At 41.8% G+C, this 14,696-nt stretch overlaps 1 protein-coding gene across 1 annotated transcript in view; it reads left to right on the top strand.

Moving 5' to 3' along the window:
* Positions 1 to 14,696, top strand: part of POC1A (POC1 centriolar protein A) — a gene marked incomplete at its 5' end in the record, with an annotated part of 46,902 nt that overhangs the window by 12,706 nt on the left and 19,500 nt on the right. The window contains 2 exons of the mRNA XM_008946928.1: positions 5,543 to 5,611; positions 8,634 to 8,732. Coding sequence (XP_008945176.1) covers positions 5,543 to 5,611; positions 8,634 to 8,732 — 168 coding nt within the window. The remainder of the gene's footprint in view (positions 1 to 5,542; positions 5,612 to 8,633; positions 8,733 to 14,696) is intronic.

Here is a 14,696-nt window from a genome sequence, read left to right as displayed (position 1 = left end):
GAAGAAGCTCTCCTTTAATTCAACTATTTGCATCCTCCAGATATGCCTTGTTCCAGCTCTCGGCACCTCCTTGCTCTCTTAGCTGGCTCTTCTCTGGTATGCATTAGTTTGTCCCACATTTAAAAAAAAGATAAATTTATTGGCATCCTTGACCCCACTTGTCTCTCCAGCTACCTTCCTCTCTGCCTCTCCTTTCATTGTACAGGCTGTGCAGCATTAAACTGCTCTCCTCTGGTTTGTTCCTGGACCCTCTCCAGCCTGGCTCTTGTTTCTTCTGTTATGATGAAGCCAAAACGTTATCTCTGTTCCTAGCTGAAGCTCGTAAGTCTGGCCTCTCTTGACTTGAACTGATTGTTGGTGTTGGCCCTGCTGTTCTTGCAATGGTGTGCCTTCTGTCCTCTAGCAGTTCTGTGGGGGAGGAAGTGGTGTTCAAGGTGGCTTTCTCTGGGATTGTCTGCTTATTTATAGATGGTGCATGTTCATCTGCTTTCTGTGTGCAGGTACGACTGTTTGCTCCAGGCATATTTCCATTTCTTCAAACTAAACTCTTGACCTTATATCTTAAGTATTTATTTTTGAGAGATCTATTTTTTGCTCCACCTGTTGAAAGCTTTGTGTTCAAGGATGGTATTCCTGTTGTCTCTTGTCATGCTTGTGTCAATTGTTACTGATGCTATTAGCATCTTGTCAGTCACTTGTTGAGTGTTGTCATCTATGTCCTTGCTTTGGATCTCATCTCCAGGCTATGGATGTGTTCAAGCCATTCAGAATAGCTCTGAACAACTTTTTCTAAGGCCACACTTAACGTTTTGTGAAAGCTGATCAACCTGTGAATTGCTAGGGCAATAAAGGCCTTGTGATCACTAGTCTCCTTCTGTAGGAAGCAGGAAAACAAGGAGGAGGTATAATCTCTGTCTCTGGGGGGTAGTCTGCACATAATTTAGATTGTATAACATGCTGTGCCTCACCCTTCTTACCTACATAGTGTGGGGTTCAGCTGCCATGGTGTGGCTCCCTGACCTCGTCTGAAACCTTGTTCATTGGGAATGCTGCTACAAAGAGCTAGGCTTGATCCTGTTATCAGTTCTCTGTATGGCTTCCTTTCTATATGTGTATTTCCAGTTTCTTTGCTGCATTCTGAGTGTGAGCAATTTGTCCTTTTCAAGGCTCCCTGGGGCTTATCTGCATCCTGCCTGGTACTCCTCTTTCACTAGAGGAGGCGAGTTGAATATTGATTAGTGGCAATGTTCTTCCCACTCAGTGGATAACTTTTTACTCTCTTCTGTACTTTCCATCAAACTTTCTGCAACTTTCTCCAGGTATCTCTGAAATTATTATTATAACTTCAAACTGTTTGACATACACAAAACCTCAGCAGTCATCATGTTGCTGGCCTGCTGAGGACTCAATAGAAATGTTCCTTACTGCTGACTTGGTGTATCTCATTGTCCAATTCCTTTCTGCATCTTGCTGTTTTCATCTAAGGCAAGAAGCTGTAGGAATTTCGGAACTGGTGCTGGCAGCTTGTGTGTGTGCAGTACCTAGCACAGTGAGGATGCAGAACTGGAGCTTCTGTACCCCCAGGAGTTCAGGTAGAAAGGCGTTTGTATCCTGCTACAGACAGAGGAATAAAGTTGTCCTTTAGGAGGTTGCTGCATCACACATGTTCCAGTTGCATGGGAAACAGCCTGAAAAATTTCCTTGCGACTTATATAGAATAATATGCAACTGCTGCTTTTTGACACTTAATGTAAACAGTAAGTTTAAAGAGGGGGGGGGAAAAATCTGAAGAAAAATTTGAGTTCTTCAGTCCCCAGCCATGTAGCTATTGTCCAGGACTGTATCAGAAATCTGTTGGATATTTGCCATGTTTACATGAACAAGTGGGAATCAGGCTGTGTCTAATCACTGACAAGTGTAGCTTTTTATTTTTGTTTTGTGTGTTTATATGAAATTGGGAGAGTATTTAGCAAACTATTATTACTGTGTTGCTATAGCAAACCTGTTATATCTGGGAAGAGTGCTCAAAGTCTATGTAGCAAAAATACTTTTCACTTAATTTATGTCAACGAATCTGTAGAGGATGTTGTGTCTATAGACTTGTTTGTTCCCCTTCTTTCAATTTATAAAGGCACATTCAGTCTTTGATATCATTTTCTATTTTGAGAGGGATATGTTCTGTTGAACTTGATTTTTTTTTTTTTCCCTTCAGAATGCCAGGACTTTGGAGTCAGTTCCTTGCCTGTTTTGATGTTATTTGTATTGTTCTAAATACACTGAAATATTTACACTGATAAAAATAATGTTGTGAGACATTGCTCCTCTCCAGTATTCCTCACTTGTGCTTGTTCCTGAACACTTTGTTTTAATGAAAGCTGTCTGGTTTTTTTTTTCACCTTCCCGACTCTGACTGTTTTATTTCGGACAGAGTGCAGCTTCACTGTGGCCAGCTCTCTTATCTCTGAGTAGCATTCACCACTGTAAAGGGTTCTGGCCATGTACCTGTCTCTTCTGCCCTTTCTTACTGCTTACTTGTCTTTTGCTTTTGCATTTTATTTTATTTTTTAGAGAGTCTCTGTTCCTGACAGTGTGGTCAGAGCCGAACTGCTGGGGAAGGTGGGTGGGAGTAGAAGGCAGAAGCACGCTTCTCAGCTGATTGATGGTGACGTCTTTGGTTTGAAATATCTGCACTGTTTACTGCTGTGTTCGTTGAACAAGCTTAATCACACTAATCACTGCACATATACGTTGAAATTGCTGCTACTAGGTAATGTCTGACAAGATCTTTCGAGTGAGATGTTGCTATTAGACCTCAAAACTTTCTGAAATCACTGCAAATGAAGTGATAATATGGAAATACTTTGATGTGTTTTAAGGAATCTGAAACTTTTCACACTGGGATTGACTACATCAAGACTCTAGATTTGCTGGCATAACTTTGTGCCAGCTTATTTGAAAGTACACAGGACTGCAGGACACAGGGTGCAGTGAGAGTGGGGTGCTTATCCCAAATGCAATCTCTGGGTTTGGGATTTATAACGATGAGCTCACTTTTAGAAAGGAGAGAAAGAAGGGAAACCAGAAACAAACTGTATGTGAGATTTCCATGTGATCCCATTGGGAAGATGTTGGCATCTTAAGAAAATAGTCTGTTCTTGCAACTTGATATAGGGTGAGGAGAAACTGCTTGACTTTAGAGGTATCTAGAATCATAGAGTCATTCTATGGATTAGGTTGGATTTTTGATCGTCTTGAAGGTCTCTTCCAACTGTTAACCCACTACTGCCAAGTCACCACTACGCCATATTCCCAGCAAACTTGGCCATAGGCAGCCTCTGGTAATGCTTGTCCCTGCCTCTGACTATTTCATCTTGGGCCAAAAGCTCAGGCTTAGGACAGTCTGCAAAGGAACGTGTTCAGTAGCTGACATAAAACTTCACCAATCCGGCTTCTCAACTGTTTATTCTAAATGGAACAGTTTGTCTGTTATGCCTGTGCTTGAACACACGTAACAGTTCCCAGCTCTGTGGAACTGCATCTCAGTGCCTGCCTCCTCTGTCACGCAAGTGTCCTCCTGGGTGCTTCCTGAAAGCCTGAAAATGGATTAAAAGAGAGGCGTGGTGTGAAATGCATGCTTTTACTCAAGCAGTGCTTTAGCAGTCAGCACCATTTAAAGTCTCTCTGAACTGATGGTTGTTTTAAGAAAAAGACTTCTTTAAAATGCAGGCACCTGTGCTGTACGAAGTGATCCTGGGTGCATTAACACTGGCATATCTTCTGTAAAACTACTAGGAGAAAAACAGTTTAAGCCAGAGTTAAAACCGTTACAACTAACACAGACCTGCATAGATCATGAGGCTAGAGCTTAAAACCAGCAAATGATGGTGTTGCAGGGAGTGCCTGCCTGCTTCTTGCCTTCTCCTGTGCTGCTGCAACTGCCTGTTTGATTTGAAGCTTCTGCCATTGCTTGGCTACATGCTCCACGTGTAAGGGGGTGTGAAGCAGTGATTGTCTTTTTTTGATGTCTGTTTTGATGTCTTTGGATGTCCCCCTTGTATTGACTTTGCCCTGCTAGTTGGTGTCCAAATAGAACAGCTGCCTCCTACACAACTCTGGATGTTACTGCAAAATACAGTAGATAGAAGCTGGTGTACCAGTACAGTATGCTCTGCTGATGCTGCTCTGTCTGCCCTTCAGTGACCTGTTCTCTTTACTACTGCTTCTCTGGTAGCCTTAGCTTTTTCTTCCTCCCATGCTGAAACCTTTGTGGGGTTCTGGACTGCAAAGTCTCAAAACGAGTAATTGGATTCTGCTCTGAATACCGAATTTTACGTGTTCAATTATTCTGTTTGTACAGGTTTCTTGACTTAAAATGTTTTTAACCTTGGCCAAATTAAGTGATGCAAATTGATTGCTTGGGTTGATCAAGCATGTTTTGAAGTTACGTTGTGGTGGAGTAAGCAAGAGATTTAAGCCTTGGGTCTTCTGCAGAGAGCAGTTTATACGGAATAGCCTAGAAATATATAGGACAACATGTGATAATGGTAAAAAGCACAACCAACCAACAAAACCAAGCAAACTTCTCCTGCCACCTGCTCCTTTATGATAGAAAAGATTTCTTCACTTCTTGCCTGTAGCCCCACCTGTTGGCTATTTTTATTGTCACTCATGCGTTTTATGCTGTCCTTTAGTGACAGCTGTGTATTTTCAACATGTGTGGGGAAAGCATGTGGAGGAGAGACACTTTTCCGTACTGTAGCTGGTACACACAGCAGCCCATGAAATTTGCTGTCTTGTGTCAGACTGAAGATGTTTGAAGCTTGGATCCCTGGAGTTCTAAGATTATGTGAAAATCTTGGCTTACTGTAGTTGCCTTTCATGGTTCTAGTATTCATGGAGTGAGGAGGAGCTTGGAAAATGTGGATTCTGAGGGCTTGGCAATTGAATCACTGAAAGGTGGATTCATCACTCCTCACAGTTGTTTTAAAAATCTTGTATTTTATGGGACGTGCTTTATGATTTGTGGATGCTTAGATTTGTCAGTAGTAGGTGTATTTTACACCTAACAAGCTTTCTCAGCGTGACTTTTGATGCTGCTCTGTGTGTGTCTTTAAATTTCCACTTTAAACCTTTCTGTCAGGTGGCTCACAGATGGCTGTGTTTAGGAAAACTCAGTTTTGCTACTTTTAATGAATGAACAGGAGGTTGAGAAATATCTTAATACTAGAGGGAAGAGAGAATGATTAAGAGAGAACAAGGAAAAGCATGAAGCTATAAAACTTGGTTTGTTCCTGTCTGTCTTAATGACATGGATATTGAAAAGTGGATGTCTTAAACTGGGGGCAAAACTGTAGGAAATCATATGTAAGTGCCAGCAAACTTAGCATGTGAATTGTGGCCCATTTACCTAGTAGATAAGAGCTTTTTTAATTTTGCTTTTAGATTGCTGATGTCCAATGAGAAATACCTTGTAAAACTGTAACAAATGGAGCTTTATAATGTTTGGGTTTATTTCATGTCTTTTAAACCTGTCTTTTTGCAGGGACCAGCTACCTGTGTAGCATTTTCAAGAGCTGGAGACTTTTTTGCCTCTGGAGGTTCTGATGAACAGGTATGGGACTAGTTTAATCTGATAGTTTTCTGCCTTGCTGTTACTATTTACTCGGCATCTTACTACTAGAGAAAACAAATATTAAAAATAGTGAGAGGGTTTAAACATACTTTTCTTACTGAGGAGGCACTTTAGCTGGATTATCTGGGAATTGGGATGTACAGTAGGGGGAATATCACCCTATATACAGCCCTTGTTATATGCCTTTTTGAGGCTTCTGCTGCTGGAGAATAAGTCAGATGGGTGTACAAATGGCTGCGATGAGATACTCTGGATGTGATGGGCTATGGTGAGGGATTGTCTCCTGATCTGCCACTGGCTAGTTCTGCGACACGAGCATAAGGACCAGGCAGGGATGCTTCCCCTGAATAGTCTTCCAGGCTCCACTGGTCTATGGTATTTTGTAGTCCTTAATGCTCTCCTCCTCTCACAGATCTGTCTGTCAGTCTTATTTGAGTTGCTGTGGCTAAGCTATCTCCAGTGACTGAGACCAGATGGGTTTGAGTGTCATTAGGCATGAGTGCAGGCTGCAGGCCTCTTTGTTAATGGGAACCTGGTGCAGAGCTGTGCTAGTGCTGCAGTTGCACAGCTTTTTGGGTCAGAGTTAGACTTTTATCTGGTGACCTTGATATGTCCACTGGGATTGAGAGCCTGGGTATCTTGTACTGTTGGTAAAGGGTTTTTGTGGCTGAAGCAGTTGGGGCAGGAGGGGAGACCTTCCTTTTACTTCTGGTTCCGAGTTATAATGGAGATGCACGTTTTTTCAAAAGCTGCTGGGGTTTGTTTTCTGTTGTTGGTGAGGGAAAGCAAAAACGTACCTGATGTGTTTGGACCATTCTGAAAAGACTTGCTGGGTACCTAACGCACTGTATGTTTTCAACAATACTGTTGAGGAGGAAATGCAATCCAAAAGTTGTAACTTAAGACAGTTTCCTGAGCTGCTGCATTTTAACTATGTTTTATAGATTTGCTGAGGTAGGTGGCACAGCTTGCGCTACTGTCTCTTTACGATCACTTTTAATTAAAGGCTTTAAACAGATTGTTCTGAAGAGATGCATCCCCTTTTTTGTCTTACTAAATTATATTGGTGTCACTAGAGTAAGGTTTCCTCCTGAAATGCTAATCTAACACAGGAAATACAGATGCCTTTTTGCTGTTGTTTCTCTCTTCCCTAAAACTCCTGATGCTGCTGGTAGTTGAAGTTATACAGCAATTCATTCTTATTTGTTTTCAATAGAAATCATCAGAAATTTTATTTTTCCTCAATTTCTAGTTATAATCAAGAAGCAGACTTTTTGTTTCATTTTTAGCTTAACAGGATCTATTAGCCTACATTTCTCTATTGCATAGATTCCTTTAAAATACTTTTGTTTTATCAGCTCCCTTTGTCCTTCCTATGATAGGGATTTCTTTAAACAAAGCAATGCTTATTGCAAGGTATCTCCTGGTACTGTTAAACTGAAACCCTGAATGGCAATACCTCCCCAGAAAGGTGCTTTGTAAATGTACATGTGTGACATGGTCACAATAAGTCAGGCCTGACTTCTTTGGCAGCCGTGTTTCTGAGCACATGTTGGGAAGGGTGGCTGTTGGCTTTCCTGTTCTTAGCTCCTGTGAAGGAACTGCCCCTCTCCTCTTAGATTTGGGTCTGAAAATGCAGGCAGTGCTTCTTTTTTGTGCGTGGTGAAAACTTTAACATACAATATATGCACATATCAAAAACAGCATCAGTCTTAAATTGCCAGTTGTGTGTATGCAAGAAGCTTTGTCAGTGGAATGGACCTTGCTGAATACTAGCATTCTGCATCCAGGAGAAATATGAGAAATAATAATCAGAAACACCTCTACAGGTTAAAACTAATTTTTTTGTGTGTGTATGGTAACTTAGACATGTAGCCTGTTTAGAAAAAAAAACAACCCATACTTAATGACTGACCTGCAAACATGCCTGTTGTGTGAGCTTGCTGGAATCAGGAGGTGCCATTTGCACCCTGTGCTGCAAATACATGTTGGCTTTAACATCGGTAGTGCTGGTTGCCCTGCTGAAGGCATGGGCAGGCTTCAACCTAGAGGAGTGGTCTGAGTAAGTATCCATTTCTCTGTCATCAGTCTTCATGGAACTGTGTTGTATTGCACTTAATCCCCAGGTTAGACTAGGTGTTAATGCCCATCTTGGTTGTAATAGCACCTTTGCTGTCTGCAAAGAGTCAATCCATATAAAAAAAGAGCATTGCTTTTTTTCTTTTACACAGTGGAATGGCCTTGTTGGTTAACTATGCAACTACAAAAGAAAAATGCTTTTTTCGCATGAAGCAGGGATTAAAACTTCTAACTGAAGAAAGAACACTGCTTCTGATAACCAAGATGAGCTGCCTGGGTTCATAGGTGTCTTTCAGACTACTGAAATAGTTGATTGGTTGCTCTTAAACTTTTTTTTAGACTTTCAGAGGCACTGTTAAGGATTTTAATCCATAGATTTGCTCATGATAGGTCAAAGTGGTGTTATGTTAGAGGCCCTTCTTCCAAAATAAATACTGCATTATGGAGAGAAGATGCCTATAAGTGGGATTTAAGTTTGGTTTTCGACTGACAAACTAGCTCAAGATCTCTAATGCTAGTCTTAAAATACTAACTCTCCTTTTCCTGTGAATGAATCTCATGATAAACCAGTGACTAGGTGTTTGGGGTATGGCTGCTAAGTGCTAGAATGCTAAGCGTGGTATTTAAATATATTTTGTGGTTTTGATGGTGTGTTCTGCCTGTTGCTTTGAAGTTCTTTAGGTAGCTCTAGTTTCATGACCTGAAGAATGTTGGAAACAGTTACTTACCCTTTGAGAACTCATTTCTGCTATGTCTGTATTCAGTAGAATACTTACAAATAACATCCTTAATTTAATCAATGGCAAAGCTACCTTAGATAAACTTAGTGGGCATCTGCTGACTCTTCTCTGATGTGTTGACAAAATCAACCTTTAAGCAAAAGTAGATGGAAAATTTTAATAGAGATAACTTGCTTCTGCAGGTGATGGTGTGGAAGACTAACTTTGATGCAGCAGATTATGGTGATGTACTGAAAACACAGAAGTCTGGCACTAGTGTGGATGGGACCCATCATCCTCTGGTAGGTCAGCATACAGAAGTTGTGTAAAGTTCCTTTTCAGTACACTTTCTGGAGCTTGAAAGCATGTGACTCCTTCAGGCAGATGAACTATAGAGCCATCTTTCCTTGGTATTTATTTGAGCTGCAGAATGTCTGTTTTTAACTGCTCGCGTATTGTTTGTTTTGTTTAAACTGTACTTGCTTTATAGGGAAATGAGTTGTAATGATTTTAAAAGGGAAATAAATTTAGTGCACATATATATGCATGCTTAACAGCCTGTGTTGAAGAACGTGCGGTAGGTTTGGATAATAGTCCACAAAAAAAGCACAAATGTAACAGCTGAGGTCAGTTTTGCTAGGTGATAGGAATCCTTCAGGCTTGTGTCAGTCCTGAAAATAGACATTGTTCACAATAACTTTCCACTGACAGCCAGCAAAGACAAAAGAAATCTCTGCGTGCTCTTCGCACATGAGAAATAGGTGATGTATTGTACTGGAGCTTCTTTCCTAAATACTTGGAGGTATTAGTTCATATCTGTTCCCTGAACCCCGTATTAAGAGATCCTGAGTTCTGTCTGTATCTAATAGTTAAAACCACAGAATAATTTGGTGTGATGCTGTGATCTCAGTGTAGTACTGATGTAGTACTGATGTTACTCTCACAACAGCCATGACATCCAACCTGTTAAAAGTTACTGAGTCACAGTTTTTGCACATGGTGATGTTTCATTTAAACTTCAGTATTTGGTCTTGTCAGTCTTTCAATATTTTTTGATACATTTGAGTATACTTACAGGATTCTGAAATATGTTATTACTGTGGCTGGGTTTTGGTACATCTGGTTCAACATGAGCTGTAAGCTAAAAAGCAGCTTGTCAGCCAGGGGTTCAATGCATATGTGGCATTGCCTGAGGTGAAAGCTAAGCTGCTACCCAGCATCTGTTGCTCTGTGGCAGTGTCTTTGGTCTTATCAACATAGATCTTATTTACTGTGTTATCAAACTTACATTCTCTCTTAGACATTAGTTTTTTTATTAATATGACTTCAGTCTATTGCTGGAGGTGTTGGAATAGCTGTGATGGACAAATTTGAGTCTTCAGCCCTAAATCTGATGCCTTACTATGTGGAGTCTAAGAAAGCCCACAACCAGAGGATGTTGAGTGAGTGGAGAGGGTGGTAGGAAGCAACTACAGAAGAAAAGAGGGTGAAAGTGTTTATTGATCCTTGTCTGGTTTTGGCTAAAATTTTCTTTGTCCTTTTCCTCCTCTCCCACATTCTAACTCTAAAGTCATGCAGGCTATGAAACTAGCAGTCCAATGACCTCTTTATCTAGCCTATTGAACCGGACTAACTTGGAACTCTTACCTGCTTTGATTGAGGATATTGTGTAATACAGTTATGAGCTGAAATACAGCAGAGACAAAGCCTTTATGGGAAGAATAGAGTGTTTCCAGATTGTAACATTCTAGGGAATGGCTTAATAGTGTAGACAAGGTGCCTGCTAATGGGGGATCATGGAACTCCTACTGCTGTTATAACCAGAGCATATTATCCAGTAGTAATTTAAGGAGAGGAAATGCCTGAGCTCTTCTAGTTCTTTGTTACAGAACCTGTTAAGATGGGCATTGAAGGTAGCTGCTGAACAAAGCCCTTGAACGATGACTAACCACCCTGAACTTATGTCCCTCCAACAAAACTGGAAGAGGGTTTACTGGGCAAAACCTCTAATTGATGCTATTGGGACCAATTTTTTGTGTGCTGCTGACAGGCAAATCCATGTCATGTGGTGTTGGTTGACAGGAGTTTGCTCTAGTCATGCTCAGAGCCTATGGGAAACAGCACTGCAAGTTCTTTGAGCTGTAATATGCTGGTTTGGGCCAAGTGCTGTCTATACAGAGGTCAAAGTTGGGCTTGTTCACAAAAATAAGCATGAACTTCAAAGTTGCTCTGCCCACCTGCTTGTGCTTTCTGTAAATATGAGGCCTGGGAGATGCATCTTGCTTTGGAAGTAGCACTGCTCCACGCAGGGAGTAATGCAGAGAAGCTTGTGACGGGCAGGAGTTGCATTCATGACGATGGTAGGAAAGCAAAGACAAAAGGGTGATAAAGAAAACACTGAAGCTGTCAGAAGGGAATTTTAAATATCTGTTAGCATGGATGTGAAACTTTAGATCAGAAATACAGTAGCTCTGAAATAAATGCATACTTTTAAATTATAAGCTAACTATTGTTGCTAATAAGTGTTGCATAGTTGCCTTGAAAACTGAAGTCAAGGGCAAGCACTTGTGGTGCACGTTATATGAAGCTGATGGGAAGGAATGAAGTCCTACAGTCTTGTGTCTTCATCCTATAAGCATTTGTGTTTGCTCTGATCTAGAAGCTAAGGGGTAAGAGTAAATTCATGCTTTAAGCTGCAGTATTGAGTGGTGAGGACCTAAGGGAAAATCAGAATAAGGGATATGGTTTTTTGTGTGTGATATTATAAATCTGGGCTCTTATGCTTGTCCTGGGGTCTGTAATTTTATGGGGCTATGTAGGCTCAGATCAATGGTTGTGTTCATGGATCTGATACGTCGTGAACATGTATGTCATACAATTTGTTCTCTCCAGATAGGGCAGATAATGTGTTTTATTTAGGGTGCTTAGTGATGGTTTTTTTTCCAAATTCAAGGAAAACTTCGTACATGTGGTTACAGCTGATGTGAGTATCCAAGAAAACTTCTTTCGTTATGTGACATTTGCTGCTATTTTTGACCAATTCCAAGAAGACTATGTATGGTCAAGTGGTATGAGAAAATACTGAACAGTTGATGTCACATGTACATTTAGAAAGTGCTTGGATGTTTAGAGAAACTTGTACACTGAAAGTTATTAATAAAAACACTGTAGTATAAGCTAGGTTGGTAAACAGTTTTTCATGCAGTGTGATGGAAAAATATTCATTGATAGAGTTTCTTTACTCATGTTTAAACAAATCTCCTTTAAAAAACCCATCTTTTTCACTGTGCAAAGTACTACTTCACAAAGGAGGAGGCTGAGGAGACTAGTCCAAGCCTCTGCATACAGCTTTCTAATGAAAAAGACTTCTTTGTGTTGCAGCACCTCAGAGGCAAAGCTGTCTTGAACACAGGGAGTGGGAGCTTTGGATATCCAAAAGACAGTAAAGTGCAAGTCTGCAGGGTTCTGGGGAGTCTATCTCAAACAAAGGGTGGCATAAATGTGGTGAAGGAGGTAATAGGTACAGCAGAACACAAGCTTACAGATGATGGGGATGTGTTTCTCTTACCACTTCAGTTGTGAATTCTGCAACTGTATTGCTTAATTATATGCAGCATAGTTTTCAGCTCCAGGTGGGACTCTGGGAGACCCACTCATGTGAGTGGATGTGCGGACAGACTCAGAAGCAGGTAACCCCTTGATAGAGCAATCTGAGACATATGGGTGGAGGTGCTGTTCTGCCAGTGACCAGGCCCAACAAGAATGATACAGCCAGGAGGAAGATGAACCAATACACAGACTGTATTGTACACAAAAAGGACATTCCATGAATGATTGCTGGGGGTACAAACAAGTCAATCAGCTGGTACATAATCGACGCCACCCCCAACGATCCCACAAAAGATGTGACTCTGCCCACAACAGGTGGTACAAACAGTGAGCTGAGGTTGCCCACAGTTGGCATGGGAAACAGCCAGACCAGCCAGTTAAACATATAAGAGAAAGGTGCCCACATGGCAACTCTCACCCGATCGGTCCGCGTTCACAAAGGTCTAAACAGACTGGGGCCCAGCTCCAGGGAGAGTCAGGAGGTCTGCCCTGAACCAGGAAGCTCTGGGGAGTGCACTCCACAGACAGACACTCCTGACTCCCTGCCAGTGGTCCCAGCTTTTATCCCCAAGCAGACACCTGACCTTTGTCAACTCAGTGCGGGACCCCTGGGGCTCATTTCCCTTCTGGCTCTCCCTGCAGGGCCGGCCGCACCCTGGGGGGAAGCTATAAGGCAAACTCACCACCTCTGTATGAAGGGCTGTGGGAATCACCCATATGTCAACCTTAATTCGGGGCTCAGGGTTCAGACCCCAGCATTTCAGGTGCAGAGTTGTCCTCTGTCATTCTCTTGCCCAAGAAGGCTTTTTGTTCATTTCAAATGCAAGAGCACGAATCTTTTAAGGATATTTAGCTCCTTTTGAAGGTAAATGATACTCAGTTGTAGAGCTACCAAATTTGAAAGCTAGTGGCATAACAGACTTCACAAAGTGAAGCTTGGGAAGAGCAGGGATTCAGCAGAAAGGACTTTTAAACAAAGCAGTTCCTGACTCTTTACATGCATCTTTCCTTAAGACAGGCACTTAGGCCTCTCTTTACACTGCTGGATTTAAAATTTTCTCCAGGCATTGGACTATACTTGTTTCTTCAATGGCAATTCTGCTAAAATAGTTCTGTTGAATATGATAGGATAAAGCGGGGAATGTATCTTCTCAGCAGGGAGTGGGGGTAAAACACTATGTGGAGAGATACAATCACCAGTGTTCCAAGGTGATATTCTGGCCACTTTACATACAAAAAGAACCAAGCAAGAAGAACCTGAGGACTTGAATGAATTTAAACAAACCTAGATTATCTACCTCAAGACATTTACATAGCCTAAACCTCTGAACTTTGGGAACTAGTACACGTGCTTAATGAACTTATACATAGTGACTTCTCCTCCCAGGGGAGGCATAAAATGAAGTTAATGAGACATGGGATGTATGATGAGAAGGGGGGTACATGTTGAGGGGGATATGTAGTAGGCGTACCGGGCAGTCTGTACACTCTGAGTACCTCAGCCAGTGGGGAAAGGAGGAGGGAAACTTGCGGCCGGGAAATTAGGATAAGAATGGGGCTGCGTCCCCCAGCCAAACTGAGAGACCCCACTGGGATCTGCCCGTGGACTCTCCCCTTATTCAAATAAAGTCTATTTTACAGGACTCCTCTGTCTCCTTTTGGAACATCGACCTCTGGCAACGGCATTTTCCGCACAAATAGGATAGGAGGCTAATTAAAAAAAGGTCATAAAGTTTTGTGAGGCCTGTAACTGAATGTCCAAAGCTCACTCCACCTCTCTCCTTTGCTGGTTCTGTATTGTTTGGTGACCTTGGGTGCCTCCTGTGCTCAGCTTAGGGTCTCTGTGCTGACTGCAGCAGTTCATTCTGGCAGCCACTCATTCCTTGTGTAAATAAATTCCTCCCGAGTTACTCATAGTCCAGTTGTGTCTCTTCTGTTTTGACCTTTTGGCTTCCAAGTTGGTAACTATCTCTAATTTTGACATTGGTTAGTACTTAATGAATACTTTTGTACATTTTTTCTTTTTTAACTTGCTGTGAAATCCTCTCCCGAGAAGCAGTTCCATTGCACAGAGCTGCAGCTCTTTGCAATTGGATGTGAGTGTGTGTTGTCATTTGCACCTCCTCCACCCCCTTCTGTTTGTTTATTTTTAAGTGTTGTAAGGGAGGAATCCTGTATTCAACAGCAGGAGATCCAACCTTCAGCCTTCAGGATAAATGTGGTCTGCAAAACAATTATTTTTCCTCATCTGCTTGCCACCTTGTTTTTCTAAGGGTGCATTTCCACTCCAGGAAGCTTTAACCTGGTACATGGTTGTCTTCCTCTTCGAGTAGGTAGGTAGATTATTTACTTAAAAGAACAACAGCGTGATGAGTGCTCAAGACATTTCCATTGCTCTCTACCCTGCTTGGCTGTACCAGCAGAAGCTTCATCAGGGTGGGCAGGAGACTTATGATCACATAAGGATCTCTCAGGAGCTCTTCCCCACATCCTTCACAAGCGGTGTAGTTGGTGGTGGTTACCCACAGCTGCCTAACCTTCACTCTTCTTTCACTGGGAGCTTGCTTATGTAAGGCTGTTGAACATGTGACCATGTGTTTGTTTTGGTTTGGTTGCTTTCAAGGAGACTGGTTCAACAGGAACAGAGGAAAAGGCTT

The sequence above is a fragment of the Merops nubicus genome, unplaced genomic scaffold, assembly GCF_000691845.1.
Source record: "Merops nubicus isolate BGI_N331 unplaced genomic scaffold, ASM69184v1 scaffold22820, whole genome shotgun sequence".
Lineage (NCBI taxonomy): Eukaryota > Metazoa > Chordata > Aves > Coraciiformes > Meropidae > Merops > Merops nubicus.
This window is presented reverse-complemented; position numbering and strand designations above follow the sequence as displayed.